Source organism: Ostrinia nubilalis, chromosome 1, assembly GCF_963855985.1.
Source record: "Ostrinia nubilalis chromosome 1, ilOstNubi1.1, whole genome shotgun sequence".
NCBI lineage: Eukaryota > Metazoa > Arthropoda > Insecta > Lepidoptera > Crambidae > Ostrinia > Ostrinia nubilalis.
In genome coordinates, this window is record NC_087088.1 from 16445457 (window position 1) to 16465155 (window position 19699).

Consider the following 19699-nt stretch of genomic DNA (forward strand, 5'->3'; position numbering starts at 1 on the left):
CATTTACAAACAAAACAAACAAAAATGGTCCTAGGATTGAGCCTTGAGCCACTCCAGACGTGACATTCAGCTGATTAGAGGAGTAACCATTTATTACCACTTTCTGAGTTCTATTCTCAATATATGACAGGAACCAGCGAAGCAGATTTCCACGTATTCCATTGTAAGCAATCTTTTGTAGTAAGATGCGGTGGTCCACCTTATCGAAAGCTTTACAGAAATCTGTGTAAACCGCATCTACTTGTGTTCTTTTGTCCATACTTTCAAACAAAAAGTTAGTATAAATCAAAAGGTTGCTTACAGTGGAGCGACCCTTCACAAAACCATGCTGCTGGGGGATGATAAGATTGTGAATTTGCGGATAAACAACATTATGAACCAGCTTTTCGAGTACCTTTGTTAGTGTCGATAGAAGAGAAATAGGGCGATAATTTACAGGGTGTTTCTTGTAAGGTGTCAAGCCGAAGGCAGGTGATAGGTGAGGACTAGACCTATCGATTTCACCCCCATGTATGTTCTACGATTTTTCGTAGTTTAGAAGTTATCGTTAATTTTGTGATTTTTTCAAATTTCATGACCTAGTAGGCTTTAAATTTTTTTATCTTTTTCTTGGGTTGACTTTTCTCAGATTTCTTTTTTTTGACAGATTCCCTATTAATTGCAGATGTTTGAAAAAAATAATCACTTTCCTATCTTTGATGCAAGATACAAAATTTTTGCTAGAAACATAAAAAATATGCTTTTAGCGGAACATTCTAAAATTTTTAACTTCAAAGTTTGAAAAAAAAAAAGAACTTCCATATGTCCAAAATAATTTTTAAAACTGCGTAGTTTTCTGAACTTTCATAATAACACAAAAAAACATGTACTTAATAGGCCATTATTTTCTGTAATCGCTCCACTAAAGTGGTAAGTCGGAGATTCCGTTACTTGTTTTTGACTTTCTTAGGACTAAGTAATGTTTGCAATTCCCTAAGTTTACGTTACGTAGAACACATTTAGAGACAATAACTGACCAGAACATTTTTTTATCCACAACGAGGAAGCTCTTGCCCTTCATCTGGTCATGATCTGGTAACTAGTATACAACAAGGAATATGAAAATATTGATGAACTGAGGACAAAGCTGACTGAAGCACAAAACCACATTAGAATGCAAGAAGAAGCATTTGTAACGAAGAATTTTTTGCGTCGTTGTCGAATGTGCATTCAGGTCAACGGCGGACATTTTGAACATTTACTTTAAATTTAATCATTACACCCTTTTTTGCTATCTCTCTCACTCACACACACACACACACACAAACTCTTTCCCTTTCTGTCACACTAATAGGTAGGTATTTCGAATTTAATCGTAAAGTAACAATCACCACTGTGGTCTAGTGGTAAGACCACCTATTTAGGACAGCCAATTCCTCTGTGGTTTAGGATTCCGGGTGAAGCTCGCTGATCATCCATCAGTTTCCATCAGGTCAGATGAAGGGCAAGAGCTTCCTCGTTGTGGATAAAAAAATGTTTTGGTCAGTTATTGTCTCTAAATGTGTTCTACGTAACGTAAACTTAGGGAATTGCAAACATTACTTAGTCCTAAGAAAGTCAAAAACAAGTAACGGAATCTCCGACTTACCACTTTAGTGGAGCGATTACAGAAAATAATGGCCTATTAAGTACATGTTTTTTTGTGTTATTATGAAAGTTCAGAAAACTGCGCAGTTTTTAAAATTATTTTGGACATATGGAAATTCTTTTTTTTTTTTCAAACTTTTAAGTTGAAAATTTTAGAATGTTCCGCTAAAAGCATATTTTTTATGTTTCTAGCAAAAATTTTGTATCTTGCATCAAAGATAGGAAGGTGGTTATTTTTTTTCAAACATCTGCAATTAATAGGGAATCTGTCAAAAAAAAGAAATCTGAGAAAAGTCAACCCAAAAAAAAGATTAAAAAATTTAAAGTCTACTAGGTCATGAAATTTGAAAAAATCACAAAACTAACGATAATTTCTAAACTACGAAAAATCGTAGAACATACATGGGGGTGAAATCGATAGGTCTAGTCCTCACCTATCACCTGCCTTCGGCTTGACACCTTACAAGAAACACCCTGTATAGTCTACTTTACGTTAATATTATATGACAATAAGTAAATACCACGGGTTTTTTTATAAAAAATATTTTATGCAAAAGAGGCGATTTCACTAGTTTTCGTCCAAAAAAATCAGTTTTCGCCCTAGTGTACGCTAGTTTTCGACCACTGTGTAGAAAAAAGGGTGCAGTTGAATTATTAACTTAAAACCAATTCTACAATACAGTAACTATGGATTGTGGTATATCATTTGAAAGGTAATTTTGTTAGCTTTCAAATGATATCAAAAAGATTTAAATAAGTTTCTTACCTAAATTTAGGAAAATATTGCAATAGGTCGAAGGACAAATGGACGAAAACTAATCTACAGGAATAGCTAATTTTGGTTTTCGTCCACCCCAGTGCTTGCTCATGACGTCATGGACGAAAACACAACAACGTTTAAAGCTGTTTTTTGTTTTCGTCCACATCTTTTTAACGGTTTTTATGGGTTTATCACTGTTAAAAAGTGGACGCAAACTAAAATGTTTAATGTAATAGCAATAAAGATCATATTGAAAGAAAAAACATTGTATTTTGTAGGTCCATTGAAGTAAAATGATTATTAAAAATATTAACTAGGTGTCAGGGTTTCCGTCCACGTGGACGAAAACCAAAATCTTGCAAAATTGTTATGCTAGTATTAGTCCACTTAATTATCTAAGATTTCTATACAAAAACTTTACTAAACCCTTAAAATAGTGTTTATTATGCTAATAATTAGACATACGTGCCAAAAACATTATGTAAAGTAGCTAAAACAGTAATTAAACATACCTTGAAAGTTCCCTACCGGCATGTTTTTTTCTAACTTTACGACGTTTTCCATTCACCTGTGTGCAGCAGTAACTTCCGTAGATTTTTTTGGAGTTTTTACTTGTCAAATCGATGGCTCCTACGTATAAGGGCGAAACTGCCGCTTACGCCGTTTTCCAATTATTTTAACAATGATTTCATTTTGCTCTAATCTATAACGTCAGTAAGAAAAAAAATTTTTTTTCTCCCTTAGATACAAAATAAAATTTTAGGCAAATAGGCGTATGTGCAAAACGACGCCACGTATAAAGCCCAATCATACGATTCGTCAATCTATACGAGTAGTTGCTTACATAAATATATATTTTTTATAATCCAAATCTTAAATAAAGCCATGAAAATATTTAGCAAATTGTTTTATTTATAAATTACTAGCTTTCCGCCCGCGGCTTCGCCCGCGTGGAATTTTGTCTGTCACAGAAAAACTTTATCGCGCGCGTCCCTGTTTCAAAAACCGGGATAAAAACTATCCTATGTTCTTTCCCGGGACTCAAACTATCTCTATGCCAAATTTCATCAAAATCGGTTGCGAGGTTTAAGCGGGAAAGCGTAACAGACAGACAGACAGACAGAGTTACTTTCGCATTTATAATATTATTAGTTGGGATGACACATTATATAGTTATTTAATTTTTAGCGTTAAGAGTCGCATCTCAAACTAATTTAAAAATTATAAATAACTTGAAAAAATCGAACTGCCTAAGGCATCGTGGGTTCAATTCCCGCCTTAGGCAGTTCGATTTTTTCAAGTTATTTATAATTTTTTAAAATATGACACATTATGTTAAAAGACCTAACTAAATCTCGAGCACAGTATATGGGCGTATTTGCGTTAAAACGTAATAACGATACATTAAACAACTTTTTCTAACTGATTTATATTGATATAAGCACATGATAAGAATTAAAATAATTACATGCATAAATAAAGAGAGTAATCGCTTAAAATATTATATTTACGTTGTCATTTAAGTCTCTTTACGTTGAACAATATACATGAAATTATAGAAATATGACGACGTAAAAGGGCAATGCGTAAAATCTCAAAATATATAAGAAAAATATAAAAATTGATAACAGCAGTAGCAAAAGCATTACATGTTAAGGCTAAATGTGAAATTTCATTAAATTCGTTTTAGTAGGTCAGAAGATATGACCCAAAAATATGGTTCTGGCCACTTAAATGGCTCTCCTGTAAAATCTATTTTTTTCACTTACGCCAGTATACGTAGGAGCCATCGAAATTACATTTTCATGCAGGCAGAACTGTTACTTAGATATTATAGATTGTAACAAGTCCAAACTTGCACGGAAAGTTAGGTTTGTATTCTAATTTTCCGTATTTGTTTGTGGCAAGTCGGTCAAATGGACGAAAACAGGAGCTGGACGGAAAACCGGCGCAATTACCCTACTCCAAAGAAACGCAAAGCTTTGACTAGTACCAGCCGAGAAACGTACCTACCTATATCGGCGCACGCGCATTCCCGCGGGTCATAAACACGGCGCGGTGGAAAGCGCTGGACCCGCGCCAGGGCAACAGATAGCGTTGGTAACTGTTATTGAAACGCTAGTAGGTACCTAATCAGAGCCCCGATTACGGTAATTTTTAACGTCTCCAATCCAGACGCGTTTCTGATTCTGCAATACGATTGGTCAAAACAGCTGACGTACGCCAGCGTAAACAGCGTACGTCAGCTGTTTTGACCAATCGTATCGCAGAATCGATGAAGCGTGTCTGGATTGTAGACGTTAAAAGTTACCGTAATCGGGGCTCTGTTCACCAAATTGTAATCGGAGAAAGGGCAAGGACTCAAATCCCATGAATTCAAATCAAATCAAATCATTTATTCGTTATTATTTATTTATTTATTATCAAATTATTTATTTATTAATCTATGACAACTTCGCGATAGAAGATGCGATCAAAGAGTCCTGATTCACGAATAGAGAGATGAAAGTAGCGGGGAGAGCCTAAAAATCAGTATAATGAAAATGAACGTCATATGACGATTAGTTTTGTGACATCACCTTTTGTCTTCTATCTATGGGGACTGAAAGTACAACACACGCCATATCCTAGCTACCTCTGACACGATTTAGTTTAGTTAATCAGAACAAAATATTTTTCCTTTTCAGCTGATTTCAAGGCTATGATGACCTAATTTGTATGATTAAGACAAATGAAAAATGCATATTAAGGTACCTACTATTGTATGTCCCACTGGGAAATGAAACACAGAACCTTCGAGTCTAGTTTTACTTTAGTCGCATTGCACAATGCATATATTAGCTTTTCCGCCAAACAGTGTCTCAGTGACGCTACTACCAAATCGTCATCGCGTCACTATCAAAATATCAGTGCATCAAGCGAAATTTTCCGCCAACGATTTGCCGTTCGTTATCTGTACATACGTGACTAGTGGATGCACGTATAGTCGCTTGCGGAAGGTCGGCGTATCGACCGAGTTGCGTAACTGGGTAGTACTGGGAACTGTGTCAGCTGCTAAATGTCAGCTGCTTTAATTGAGGACTCCGCAGGGACGTATTGTGGGCCCTAACGACCGTAATGAGCTGACGGAACAAAAGGGTAACAGTGTCATCAGAAACATGGCACAAAAGGACTTCTTTTGTAACTATGGACTCTTGTTTTCAGTATTAGGAAGCGGCTACTGCAGGTTTGTAACGAATGGGAAACTTTGCAAGAATGCATGTCTATTATTATGTGTTTTCAAACTCAAAAACGATTTATCTTAACATCATTGACTACCTCAAGAATTGTGTTTTATTTAAAAACAACCTATTGCCTACCCACTAATAAATCTAATGCATTGTCATTGCATTACATCTTGACAGTTTATTAGCCCAATATCATTTCAATAATTCTTATTGGCTGCGGCTCAAATTTTAAAATACCGAGTCAAGATCGAGAATCTACAGGGCAATGAAAAAGCTGAATATAAGTATGTGTTTCATTTAATTTTAAAACCTAAGGCCCGTTTTACTTGATTTATGTTGTCGATATGAATTTGGTGGTTCATTTTGACAATGACCCTATTAAAATTGCCTAAACATGCAAACAAATAGCGGAAATATATCCAAACACAATACGAGTGCCGGCTCGTACCAAACGCGAAGGTCGCAATGCCGCGCTCGGGAGAACACCCGCAGGGTCCCAACTCACCCCCATTTTTAAAAGGGGGGAACCCCCTCTTACATAACGGCTTCAGCGTGACCTAGATTTGGAGTACTAAGTGGGGGCTAAAGCTGCTGAGGTCTGAAACTTTTTGCAAGTTTAAAATTAATTACATTTGTTGATAGCATTTAATTGCTAAAATTGAAATATGTAGTTGATGAACCGATGAACTTGGCTCAAGCACAGAGCTGGAACTGGCTGTAGGAAAACTCCTGACACGCGCAGGAGCGGACTGCATTTGACTGTTTTAATGTTTTGCCAAAAGGTTTTTCCAACCCACAATTTGTCATTTTTTGCCTAATCGTACTTAATGATCGCTATGTACTTATCTACGCATCGCTATTTCCAAATGTCTATTACATAAGGCGATATGTTCATACATATACAGCCACATTCGTATAAGCTACCCTACCCGCAGCTAGCCCCCACTATTTGGGAAAGGGAGACCACCTCCCGTTATGCAACCGCTCTAGCTTGAACGAATGGCCTAGATTCTGATGCGCTAAAGGAGTTAATTCAGGAATTAAATACTAATAAAACTTGCAAAAACCTGAATTTGAACAAGTAAGGTGTAACCCAAGTAGATAAAGTGCGAAATGAGCAAATTACATGAAGTTTTAAGGACGCATCTATTTTTTTTTGTGACAGGAAGCAAATGAGCAGACGAATCACCTGATGGTAAGTGATTACCGTGGCCCATAGACACCCGTAGTCCCAGGGGCGTTACCTATTGCATTTCTCTTTTCTCTTCATTGTCTTTGTACTTTTTTATAGTTGTCAAATAAATAATTTTTCTTTCTTTCTTTCTATTGCAGAAAAACTCGGTGAAAATGGTGTGGTCGTGTCATGAGACGAAGACCATGTCGTAAAACAGGCCTTAGCACTGCCAGATAATAAGAAAGGTAGAGGACGCCCACTGGCCACCTGGCGGCCCACGGTGGCCAAGGTCTTAGAGCGAGCAAAGACAAATATTTCGACAACCCAGGAGAGACAGTTCTGGCTTGGCGCCTCAGAACAAGGAAAGCCGACCCCAAATAAAGAGAAAAAGGGCTAGAGAAAAGAACATTGGAAAATTGTAGGTTCTTTTACTTCCACGCGGCTCGAGTGTAATTTCAAACTCCCATTCTCAAAAAGATGGAAGGGGTCCATTTAGTTACGTAACGTTTTCAGCATGACCTAGATCTAGATTCTGAGTGCTTGCAGTGGCTAGCTTGGTTATATAACTTGCTCAACTGCAGCAAGGAGAGGAATGTTTTCAATTTCTGTATGAATTCAATGTGACAATAGAAAGGACTAGAGTTAGCTTTCAATCCTGAGTGAATGAATTGAACTTAAAGAAAACCAAGTCACTGATGATTACTAGTAAAAAAGCTATTAATGTGGTAGTTTGAGACATTTTATGATGACTCTACTATCACAAAAGTTCCTTATTTCTCCGTAAAGTAGTAGGTAACCCTACCAAAACTGAACGGTTCGCGTGCGTAATCAAAATATTTACAACTTCCGAATTCTTCGCGTTGAAATGTTCGTGTTTTGCTTCAGGTCTCGTAATACTGGTAACACTATTTTAGTTAGCTGACTGATGGTATACATAGATGAATAGTTTCCGACGGTAATGGAACTCGTGAAATAAATAAGATTAAATTTTTGTTTGGACTGAAATAAAAATGTTTTGGATGCTTTAATCAGATCCATGGGAATTATAATACGACGAAAAAAAACTGGCCACTCTTCACAGATACCTAGGGAAATACAGAAACATGGTCGCTAAAAACTTTTTGTAATGGCAACCTTTAATGACATTTTCGTTTTTCCAGCTGCAAACATTTTATTACGTGTTTCAAGTATAAAACAAAAAAGCAATAATTACCATAATTTGAATGAAATATTTCCAATAGCCCTTAAACTTTTTATTGGCGAATTCCATAATTCGCATGGACGTAGTTTCACTGATGTTTTGTAGAACTATTAGCTGTATAATATACAGCCTATTAAATGTTATTAATAAATAAATAATAATTTAATAACTTACGCGTAATAACCGTAGGCGATGGCGGCGTACCATAGGAAGAAGATGATCATTTTGCTCGAACCTAAAACAAATACAATGTTACAGAAATGTTACTTTACTATCAATATAAAAGAAAAAACACACAACTTCATTGGTATAAGCCGAAGCGTTAAATTTTCAGGCTTACAATAATCTTAATCAAAACACCAAATTGTAATTTTATCAATATTGTTCATAGCAAAGATGCATAATGATGAATAGGTGCTTTTGAGCAGTACCTAGGCGTTACATCGAAAATAAGATAAAATTATCGCTTACTAGCGATAAGACGCTTTTAATTGTGCGGTTTCGATTTGTTTTTTTGGGATTTGTGTGGTGTTCTATTCAATCATCATCATCATCATTTCAGCCACAGGACGTCCACTGCTGAACATAGGTCTCCCCCAATGACTTCCACATCGCACGATTGGTAACAACCTGCATCCAGCGCCTTTCTGCTACCTTTATCAGGTCGTCGGTCCACGGTTCGGTCGGTTCTATTCAATAGAAATCTTCACCAATGGAAAATAATTCAAGTCTACGATTAAATTGTACATATTTCATAGAGACGTTACCGCAAGGTGCTTTTGTGTGCTTTATTGGTGTGTATGCAAAGGCAAAATTATGTAAAAATATCACTTTTAAACGTACTCACGGATACCCAAACATCATTATTAGTTTGGCGTGTCTTGATTTTCACAAACAATTTGTATTATTGATAAACTACACATTTTTGATCATGTGTAGTGCTATTTTTTTATTAAAATATTGACATGATTTCTATTTTGATTCAACGTCTTTGATGTCAAGCAACATGACGTTAGCATGACTTTGAGAAGTTTCTTGATGAAACTTTTTTAACTGTTTTTGGTATGCATTATGATTGTCATGCAGTTTTTTTCCTTTGCTTTTTTTGTGATATAAAAAGTGGGCACTTCTTTAGGTATTTTTTATTTCCAATCACTGATTTTACGATTGATAAATGTGCACCGCATCTATCCAGGCATTTTATCGATATTAGACGATTAATCCATACATTTATCGTCTAAAAAAGACCGATGATATAATTATGTCGTGGAGCGTATCCTAGGCCAGCTGTCGGAGTAATGTTACCCGCAGCAAAAACTTTTACCTATCGGGTCTACGTCTAGGCCAGCGGTTCCCAAACTTATTTAGTCTACTGCCCACTTTGAGAATAAATTATTTTTTAGCGCCCCCCATTTTTGTAGTCAAGAGTCGAGCTCAGTCGGTGTCTAAGAGTCCTCCTAGTAGATGACGCCTCCCAAGCCTCTACACCACGTCCCGATTTTTTTCTGGGTCTCTTACCGCCCCCCTTTAAGCCTGCAGCGCCCACAAGGGGGCGTTATCGCCCACTTTGGGAAAGACTGGTCTAGGCTCAAGCTAGTCCTAGATTTACCTTATAAAATAAATTCACCGTTAAGCGTTCGGCTGAAAAGTCTCTTATCAATTATCACGTTAGGTACAGCTTTTACACGATAGAAGAGCTAACTTTTGTATAGCGTTTGCTAAATATCGGCAGCCATTGCGTAATTTATATGAAAACTGCTTACCTTTTGTATAATTTCGAATATTTTTAGAGATTCCCAGAGATTTAACAATTTATGTCATACAGAAAAATCTATATGGTCGTGGATATAAGGTTTTAAAATAGTATTTTAATATTATTGCCTTGATTTACACACTAACACCAAAATTCAAGAGTGATTCTGTACTTACATATAAAAACTGGAAAAAAGATTTTATTTTCTTTAGATTTATAAAAATAATTTGAATTATATCCTAAAATTAGGAGAACTTTGATGGGGGCACATCGTAAATCCGAAAATAAAAAGATTATGTTTTTAATAACGTGTAATATAAACAGTTCTATAATTACAATATTATATCAAAATATATTAAAACTACAAAATACCATAAATATTTACAATATAGTAAACATTGCGATTTTTGAGCAAACTAACAGTACAGTAAATATTTGCGACTTTACTCCTTTATATTATTTACAAACTATCATTGTATGAATTTCATCCTAATATAAATTGCAGAATAGAGTATTTATAATCACATCTTTTGCTTTTACACATACATAGCTTATCTTAAGAATATTGTGGAATATTAAAATTTTGGTAACTCGTTAGTTTATTTTATTTGACGGTAAAAATGTTTTTATGTATAACATGCCCATAGCCCAAGTATAAGGCCCAGAACACAAGGTGAAACGCAACTGCAACGAAACTGCAACTACTAGTTACTTTTGAGTTGCATCTAAGTTTCTGCCATAGCGTCCGTTGAGAGATCGCACACAATATGACTTATATGACGCGACCAGTTTGAAACGCGTTGCAAGTGACGTTTTATAAAATGACTCAACTTTTGAAGTTGTAGCTGTTTAACTTTAGAATCGATAGAGAAACGCTCTAGTATTCTTAATAACGTATGTATTGCGATTGTATAGCTGTAGCTGCCGTTACAAACAGCAGCGCAATCGCTGCCACGATAGCATATCTGGAATAAGTCACCGTTTAATGGAAATTGCCTATCACAAGCACATAAGGGCACAGTGTTTAGTCGATGTTGTCTGTGCAACACATCAAGAGGCGTAGACATTAGGTATCGGCTTAATTGTGAGCAAAATAAGGGCTACCGTATTTGTGCTTACTAGTTGGCAACACTGGTGAGATAGAGCTTCAACCTCACCAACGCGTGCAGAGGTGGAATTGTGTAAAGCAATCGTAATCATTTGACAGTTCATAACGTACGATAAAGTCAGATAAACAAAGCGTTTGACAGAATAATCGTACGTTATGAACTGTCAAATGATTACGATTGCTTTACACAATTCCACCTCAGATCGCCATTGCCGGCTAGTGTGTAAACACACAAGTCCAGTAATGCAGGATTTATTCATTTATACTTTAATGCCAAAATTTTAACATTAGGCGAACTTAATGCCATTAAACCATAAGGATTGCCGCGTGAAAGGTCCTAAGTGGCGCCAACTAGTGAGCAAATACGGTAGCCTTGATCTGTTGAACTGTGTTTACATCATGAGGTCAGAAGGCGGTGGCGAAGCCCTGGCGCTGCTGAGACACGTACACGCGGCGGCACTCCATGTCGTCCGCCGGCCGGTTGTAGGCCTGCCACACTGGTGTCCCGATGAACAGCCGCTTCACTTTGATGTGGTTCTGGAACATAGATAATATAGATTTACCATCATCATCAGGTCACTGCAAGCATGAGCATGACCCTTTTTTAATTAAGCAAACGGAAGATTCTACATACACTCGTCACTTGATTTCAGGTAGGCCGTTATCAGTAAATCAATCATATAGGCCATATGTATACATAGGAGGCGCGCAGCGATAAGCTTCTAACGCGGCTGGCCAATTATACACTTACTTAAATATTAGATAAATCATCATCATCGGGTCGTTCAGTCTTCACTGCAAGCACGACACGACACTTCCAAATTTATCAAGAGGCAAATGGAGATCATTGCAGAGCCTTCTGGCAGTTAGACTACTAGAGTGCGCGCCAGATAAGTCTGCCCGCGACGGGTGGCGCTTCGCGTGCTTGACTAATGTTGCCAGTTATGGGAAATAAATTTCCGTTCACAGACAAAATAGGAGATGAGAAAAAATCTAACTAGTTAGAATGAACTACAAATAAAAAATTTGTACAAATTATAGTCAAGGATAGTTCTAAAATATACATAATAAAGGATTAAATAAAAAATTGAAAAATACCCCACTAATACGTACAGGTAAAGATATTGTAGTATAATATGCTTTTCATCAAGTGTTTTAATTGAAAAAAAAAAACAACATTAAATACTTCTCAAAATCATTTATTGAGTATCTAGCAGTACTTATAAATTTTGTATAATTATGGTCCTCCAGTGGGTTAATGCCTTCCATTATATTACTTTCTGAGTCTACAGACATTTCGTCGTCAGAAGAGTCTAAGCTTTCATCGTCACTTGTAGGATCAATTATAAATTTGTCGAGTTCTATATCCATAAGTCTGTCGGATTCGAAATATTTGTCTTCGATTTTCTCCACGTGTTGACACACGTTAATCCATTCCATCGTTGTAACAGTGTTGAATGCTGCTTCAGTTATTGAGGATATTTCGCTTGTGGTTTGACTCACATTTTTCTCTGCAATACGTCTTTTGACTAAAGCCCATATTTTTTCAATCGGATTTAAATCGCAGTGATATGGAGGTAGCTGCACGACCTCATGTCCATGTTGATTTAATAGATGTTCGACTTCATATACTGGGTCTCCTTTGGTTTTTTTAATTAATAAGTACAACTGTGGTTTCGTCCAGTAATCTTCAAACGGAATACTATTATTTAATAGCCATTCTTGCATTTCTGCTTTTAAATTACTCATTGTAGGTGCTTTGTTCAATTGTGTGCAATGATATGATGCATTATCCATTACCACGATGCAGTTAAGTGGCAAGTTCGGAATGATTTTTTCAGTCATCCATTTAATGAAATTTTTTGCATTCATGTCGTCATGATAGTCGCTTGATTTTGATTGGGATTTAAACAGCAGAAGCCCATTTTCGACAAATCCTGTTTTTCCGCCCGCGTGAGCTATAATCCATCTTGTCCCGGCACTATCCGAAGTCAAAACACCTGGTTCTTCATTGGATTGCCAACATTTTTGTAGGTGATAGGAAGCATGGATGTATGTTTCGTCAAGATATATGACAGGACGCTTTTCTTCCAAACGGTTTTTACGCATCCTCAAAATAAATTTGGCTCTCCAAGCTGCAATGTCATACCGTTCCATCAATAATTTTCGTTTGGACTGGCACTTTTTATACTTGTACCCCATGCTTCTTAAAACACGTCTTAAAGTTGTTTTGCTGTATTTAAAATCAATATCAGATTTCAGCGCGAGCCATAGCTTATGAATAGTCGGAATTTCCTTTTTGACGACATAAAATGTATGTATCATGTGCCTTATAGCACATTTGTCAAAATCGTCTATTTCCAAAAAACTCTTCCGGTCTCTATTTTTTCCTGGAGTTACAATTTTCGAATTCGAAGCTTCAGCTAAATTACTTTCTCGAGTAATTTGAGTGACAGTGCGTTCAGAAATACCTAAAACGAACAAATATTATATTATGATTATTTGAAAAACTTAAAATACAAAAATTACCCCACACGAAAGCAAAATACCATGCGATGGTCACCCCAAAATTTACCTGTCAAGAAAGCAGTCCGTGCCCGTACTTTGCAAAATGGTATAATTGGCCCCTTATTGTCCCGTTCTGCTTCACAAGAACGTTTCACCTTCAAAACAATCTCTCTGCCGGCACTTTTAATAACTTTTGGCATGATAATTGGTAAATTTGATCACTGAAAACTAATAAAAACGCAAGACACCCCTTCACGCTCACTACACCCGACGTAAACAACAACATGGCGGCCTGCGATTAGTTCCGATTTTGGCCACGCGCAGACTTAACTGGCGCGCACTCTATCTGAGATCCACAGCTACGATTGGTTATTATATCTAATCAAAAAGTATTCCAGTAAGTACCATAGATCACTGTAGATATTGGTCCAATATCTACAAACAGTATGCATCACCAATGTCTATAAGAGTCAATTATTTTTGTAACTATTCTTGTTAAAAAAAAGAAAGGTGAGAGTGAATAGGCACTTACAGGGCAGATTATGTACCATCCTAGACTGCATCCCACTCAACACCAGGTGCGATTGTGGTCAAATACCTGCCTTGTTATGTTATTTCCAATGCTATTTCTTATTACTATTTTAAATGTACCTTGGTGTCAAGAGTGAACCGATGGTAGATGGCTTTAGGCAGCACCACCAGGTCGCCCGGAGTCACCAGGATGCGGATCCACTGGTCTTTGTTGTCGCGCACGTCGAAGTACCCGGAGCCTTCCAGGACGAACCTGGAATGATATTTTGGAAGCTTTAATTTATGCATTGGCAGGGCACATCGTACGCAGAATTGACGGCCGATGGGGGTGGAGACCTTGTACCGGAAAACGCAGAGACGTCCACCTACAAGGTGGACCGACGATCTTATAAAGGTAGCAGAGAGACGCTGGGTGCAGGCCCCTACCAACCGGGCGATGGGGAAAACATCGTAGGTCTATATTCAGTAGTGGACGTTGTCTGGCTGAAATTATGATCATGATAGTGATAAATTTATGCAGACTATGGTGGATTCCAGACAATAATGCGAAAGTCATTGTCTCGTCCTGAACTCCTGATCAGTGCTTTGGCATACAAAAGGTTAATTAAAGACTGTGATGTAAGGTTTTATACAGACATGAAGAGGCTCAAGGAATCTAACAATTCTATTGCAATGTGTCCTGCTCCATTTCATTATGTAACATCTAATGTACCACATTCTGCAAATAAAGAATTTGAATTTGCATTCCTATACAAATGAGGAGAAATAAATAAAGTTATTAGAATAGAATAGAATAGTTTAGACTAATTATTTCCATTCTTTTGCAATTGGGTTTTGTAACACTCACCTAAAAGTAGATGTTATTAGTTTAAATGTTTCTTGAATAGAATTTAGCACCTCCTACTTTAAAAGTAATTTATTTTTGAGGATTTTTTTATAAAGCCCCTTTACAAATCCCATCAATGTTAACTATAGCTTCAGGACGACACATTGTGTAAATGAAATAATTTCAATAATCGGGACTTTTCTAACTGTTTACCTGATTTCTTCATCAGTGTGAATATGTTCGGTGTAGAATGACTTGAGTTTCTCTTCGTATGCTTGCCCGAAGCATTCCTTGGAGCACACCAGCTCATCTTCGTAGGTGTAGCCTCGGTCCTTCTTGATTTTGTCGAACACACCATCTGTAGCGTAGGTGTCCACATTCAGCTGGAATCACAAAATTAGAACTTTTATGAACGAATTTGGATGGATTTTGGCAATTGATTTTTATTATTTTTTATAGCTAAAAAGCAATTAAAAAAGGAAAAAGAAAATACAATGTTTGTATTTATGCCACATTATATTAATGCCACAATATGATAACAAAACATTCAAAAGTTTGGCTGTACACGAGCATGTACACAAGATGTTGTTCTCTTTTATGAAATTTGTTAGTACTAAGGTTGAATTATCAAATAATCACTGTTAGATGTGATTAATTTATCACTTTTACCGCGACTGTCGGTAATTATTCATAATAACCGGTTATTATTAATAATTTTCAATTTATCACATTAACCGTAACATATACACAACTCTATCTTCGCTATGGGCACAGATAATATAATACTAGTCTATGGGTTTCTGGAAAGATTGAGAATATTCCTAGGGATTAGACTACCTAAAATTGTGACATAAACTTTTCCTGCTTGAGTGACTGTCTGTCTATAAAAACCAATTAGCTTTTTAAGGAAAATGCTCACTTGAAAATAAAGGAAAACATGCTAGACAACAATATTCTGTACCTATAACTCTAGACTTGGTTTATGATAAAATATTTTGAGATTTTCCTCATCAGATTAATAAACATATTCGCTCATAGATACATTTTCATTAGACCTTATTCTTATATGGACAGTTAGTACCTCTTAACAGTGAAGAAAAAATAGGAAATAAAAAATAACTTAATAAGTGATTATTCTATTCTGCATAAGTGTTGTAGTTTAAGTCCTATCAATCCTAGTTAAATACCTTTATCGAAGTAACTAGACAATGAATAAAACATAAGCACACTAAAATTTTGTTCTAGAAAAGATAACATAACCCTTAAACTGCGGAATATAAAAACTGTCAATCTGAGGCAACATAATATGTCTGGCTACGCAGTCGAGGGTCTAAGAGAGTTATAGAAAATCAGCGATGTTAAATACTTTGAATATACAGGGTGGCTGGTAATAAGTGCACACCATAATAAGGGATTATAAGTAAAGGATATTTGCAATAAATGTAATTATGATTATGCATAAAAAATACATCCTATGAATTATTTTAATTTAATATTGACAAATCATAAGACACTATAATGCTATAATCCCATACACCCATACGTAATCATATGCTCACTCATTAAAGGTCACCCTGTATAATATTCAATTTAATAATAATTTGTAAACAATCGTGATAACGTGAGAAGAGGATTGATAAGTAATAACAAGTCATTGTTCGACGTATAATAGTCGATAATATAAAGGAACACGAGTTAAATTGTAGAAATACGGATTGGAAGGAAATTACCTAAGTTAAACCTTGTTTTTCTTATTGCTAAAAGGAAACTAACATGTTATTGAACAACAATAAACTTACGACGAATATTTCCACACCGGTTTTCTTGTACAATTCGTCGAGAGAGATGAACTCTGGTGGGTTCCTGTGGTGCTCTAAGCGTTGATCACTTGTCTCGTCGTCCATATACCACGCCTTGTTCATGTTGAACTTTTTTAAAGGTATTTAAAAACTAAATAAATTCTTGCGAAACTACGCAACGCAATCGCACGCAAATCGCAATAAAACTTTTTGACATTGACAACCAACTGTCAATGTCAAAAAACTAGTTGCCAGATTGCAATTATGACTTTACCCCATATTTTAATTTGGACTACCCAATCACAGATGGCGCTTTTGTAGTCTAAGCATTTTTTTATGATTTTTTTTTCAAGTTGTAACTTTGTAAGTTTTGGTACGCGCTCTCTCATTTAATCGTTTTACTGTTGCTTAGGTCTTAGTGAATTTATTTTAGAGATATCACTGATTAGTTTAAAAAGGTGAAAATTTTACTTTCGTGTCAAAACCAAATGAATAATGTTACATTGAATGAAAAGTAACTTGTGTATTACATAAAACTAATAATGGACATGAATTTATTTAGTTTTTTAAATTGTTACTTATTTATGTTTGTTACAACTTAGTCTCAGAATTCCTACACCTTGGGGAAATTTTGTTATACAGGGTGTTTGGCGCATCGTGTGCCAAAATGATTTGGCGGATAGAATGGGTCATTTCCTATATTTTCAGCCCCCATAACACGTTCCATGCCAGGCATACCCAAATCGCATCATTTAATTTCGATTAAAAAAAAAACTACTAGGCGCAGCCCTAAAGTAAATATTTTGTTTTGACGTGCATTAATGTAGGGTTGCATCAAATCTAAATTTACTGGCAAATATCATCTAGTTTTTTTAAAATTCAGCTTTGAAGTTTTCAGAAAAGTTAAAAATGGACTGAACATTTAAGTTTACATGGGTATAATTTTCTTTTTTAAAAGAGATAGCGATCTTCGGATTTTATCAAAACTTCTCTAGTCTATCCTCATTCAAACGGTATACTAATCTTGTTTAAATAATAACAACAACTTCACAAATTCCTTAAATTAGTGCATTGACTCTACTCGGACTGATTTGCGAAATTTGTGTTTATAGCCCCTTTATGTGTGAATAGCACGTTTAACACCTACAGGTAAAAATTATTTATCTTATGCAATGTAAAAACCTTTTCCAAACGTTTTTCAATGTGGATTTCTTGAATTTAAAGACGAAAATAATTATTTTGATCGTTTATTAATTATTACAAATTTTGTTCAAAATGGCCTCGGCAACGTATACACTCACGACATCTTCTTCTAATTTTCTCTTTTTATTACTACAAAGGCGTTTTCTACTCGTGGATTGGAAGAGATGGCCCTATACAGTGGCCTACACTTTCCCCAGACCTAACTCCGTTCGATTTTTACGTCTGGGGACAAGCTAAAGAACTGGTGTACGTAACGGATTCAAACAATAGAAAAACTACAACGAATAGAAAACGCCTTATTAGTAATAAAAAGAGAAATTTGTCTGCATACGACAACAGTCGAAATTAGAAGAAGATGTCTTGAGTGTATACGTTGCCGAGGCGGACATTTTGAACAAAATTTGTAATAATTAATAAACGATCAAAATAATTATTTTCGTCTTTAATTTCAAGAAATCCACATTGAAAAACGATAGGGAAAAGGTTTTTACATTGCATAAGATAAATCATTTTTACCTGTTAGGTGTTCTACGTGCTATTCACACAAAAAGGAGCTATAAACACAAATTTCGCAAATCAGTCCGAGTAGAGTCAATGCACTAATTTAAGGAATTTGTGAAGTTGTTGTTATTATTTAAACAAGATTAGTATACCGTTTGAATGAGGATAGACTAGAGAAGTTTTGATAAAATCCGTAGATCGCTATCTCTTTTAAAAAAGAAAATTATACCCATGTAAACTTAAATGTTCAGTCCATTTTTAACTTTTCGGAAAACTTCAAAGCTGAATTTTAAAAAAACTAGATGATATTTGCCAATAAATTTAGATTTGATGCAACCCTACATTAATGCACGTCAAAACAAAATATTTACTTTAGGGCTGCGCCTAGTAGTTTTTTTTTAAATCGAAATTAAATGATGCGATTTGGGTATTTTGGTGAAATTACTAAAAAAATTAATTTAAAAGTAGCCGCCTGGTATGGAACGTGTTATGGGGGCTGAAAATATAGGAAATGACCCATTCTATCCGCCAAATCATTTTGGCACACGATGCGCCAAACACCCTGTATAGTAACCCTTGAAAATGCTCGAGATCGGCCCGCGATTTTTGAAAAAGGCAACAAGAGTTAGCTGAGCCTTTCGGGAGTCTTTGGGGTTTACTCCTCAGAATCCTCAGATTGTGACCTTATTCAAAAATGTTCCAGGTATTTAGTACTATTGTATTCTACCACATCCTTCACTTGGATTCGAAGTAACAAAATTGAAATTCCGTTTTTATTGGAGGATTGAAAAGGAATCCGTAACCGCACGTACATAGGTACTTATTACAACTGTCTACAGCATTTTTGCGCACGGGTTATGCATAGCTTATTTTTATTGCTTTAATACCTAGAAATAAGAATTACAACAAAAAATTGTTCTGAATTTGCTTTTATGTGTAAAAAATAGAAAAATTCATATAAATGAATGTATGAAACATGAACATAGAGATGATTTAATTTGTTGCCAAATATTTTTTTTTCTTTCTTTCTTCCATTCTTTCTAATTATTAAAACATACCAAACATCCATTTAAGATTCATTCTCACAAGAGAAAATTTAAAATAGAGTCCAAATATTTATTAAAAATGTAAAGTTCTAATCTCCTCTCATGTTCCATAGAAGATTTTTCTCATAAAAATCTAACCCTATGACGCTTTCAGTATACTGGCCTTGGTAACGTCGTCTTTCAAATCCCACTATATTTTGATGAAAGCGTGCCCCTTGTTCTTGCGAATAAGCGCCCATAATTATCTTTAAATATATCCCAATGAGAATGTGACGTGCATCTTTAGAGACATTTTACTATGAAGATGGAAAATTCAAATCGCTATAACTTCTTAAAAAGCAAATATTTTCGATTTGTAATCGCACTTTTTTATATAAATTTGCTTATATAATCAGAATATAATAAGTAAAATCCATGCGCAAAAAAAAAATTTTTT

At 35.6% G+C, this 19699-nt stretch overlaps 1 protein-coding gene and 1 long non-coding RNA gene across 4 annotated transcripts in view; both read right to left on the reverse strand.

Moving 5' to 3' along the window:
• Positions 1-16726, reverse strand: part of LOC135074395 (acireductone dioxygenase) — a 54208-nt gene extending 37482 nt beyond the window's left edge. For 2 of the 3 annotated variants that reach the window (XR_010257828.1, XR_010257827.1), the window contains exons 1-5: positions 16514-16726; positions 14928-15097; positions 14009-14141; positions 11246-11386; positions 8163-8223 (exon numbers count right to left, since the gene is read on the reverse strand). Coding sequence is in view for 1 of the 3 variants with exons in the window: in XM_063968675.1 (XP_063824745.1) it covers positions 11255-11386; positions 14009-14141; positions 14928-15097; positions 16514-16636 (558 nt within the window). In the remaining 2 variants the exon portion in view is untranslated. Of the gene's footprint in view, positions 1-8162; positions 8224-11085; positions 11387-14008; positions 14142-14927; positions 15098-16513 lie in introns of those variants that run through there. The other variant, XM_063968675.1, reaches the window with a different exon arrangement.
• LOC135074456 (uncharacterized) lies at positions 12033-13683 on the reverse strand. The gene is made up of 2 exons (XR_010257850.1): positions 13425-13683; positions 12033-13320 (listed from the first exon to the last, which is right to left on the reverse strand). It is a non-coding gene; the product is annotated as an uncharacterized LOC135074456 (long non-coding RNA).
• Positions 16727-19699: the final 2973 nt, after the last annotated feature.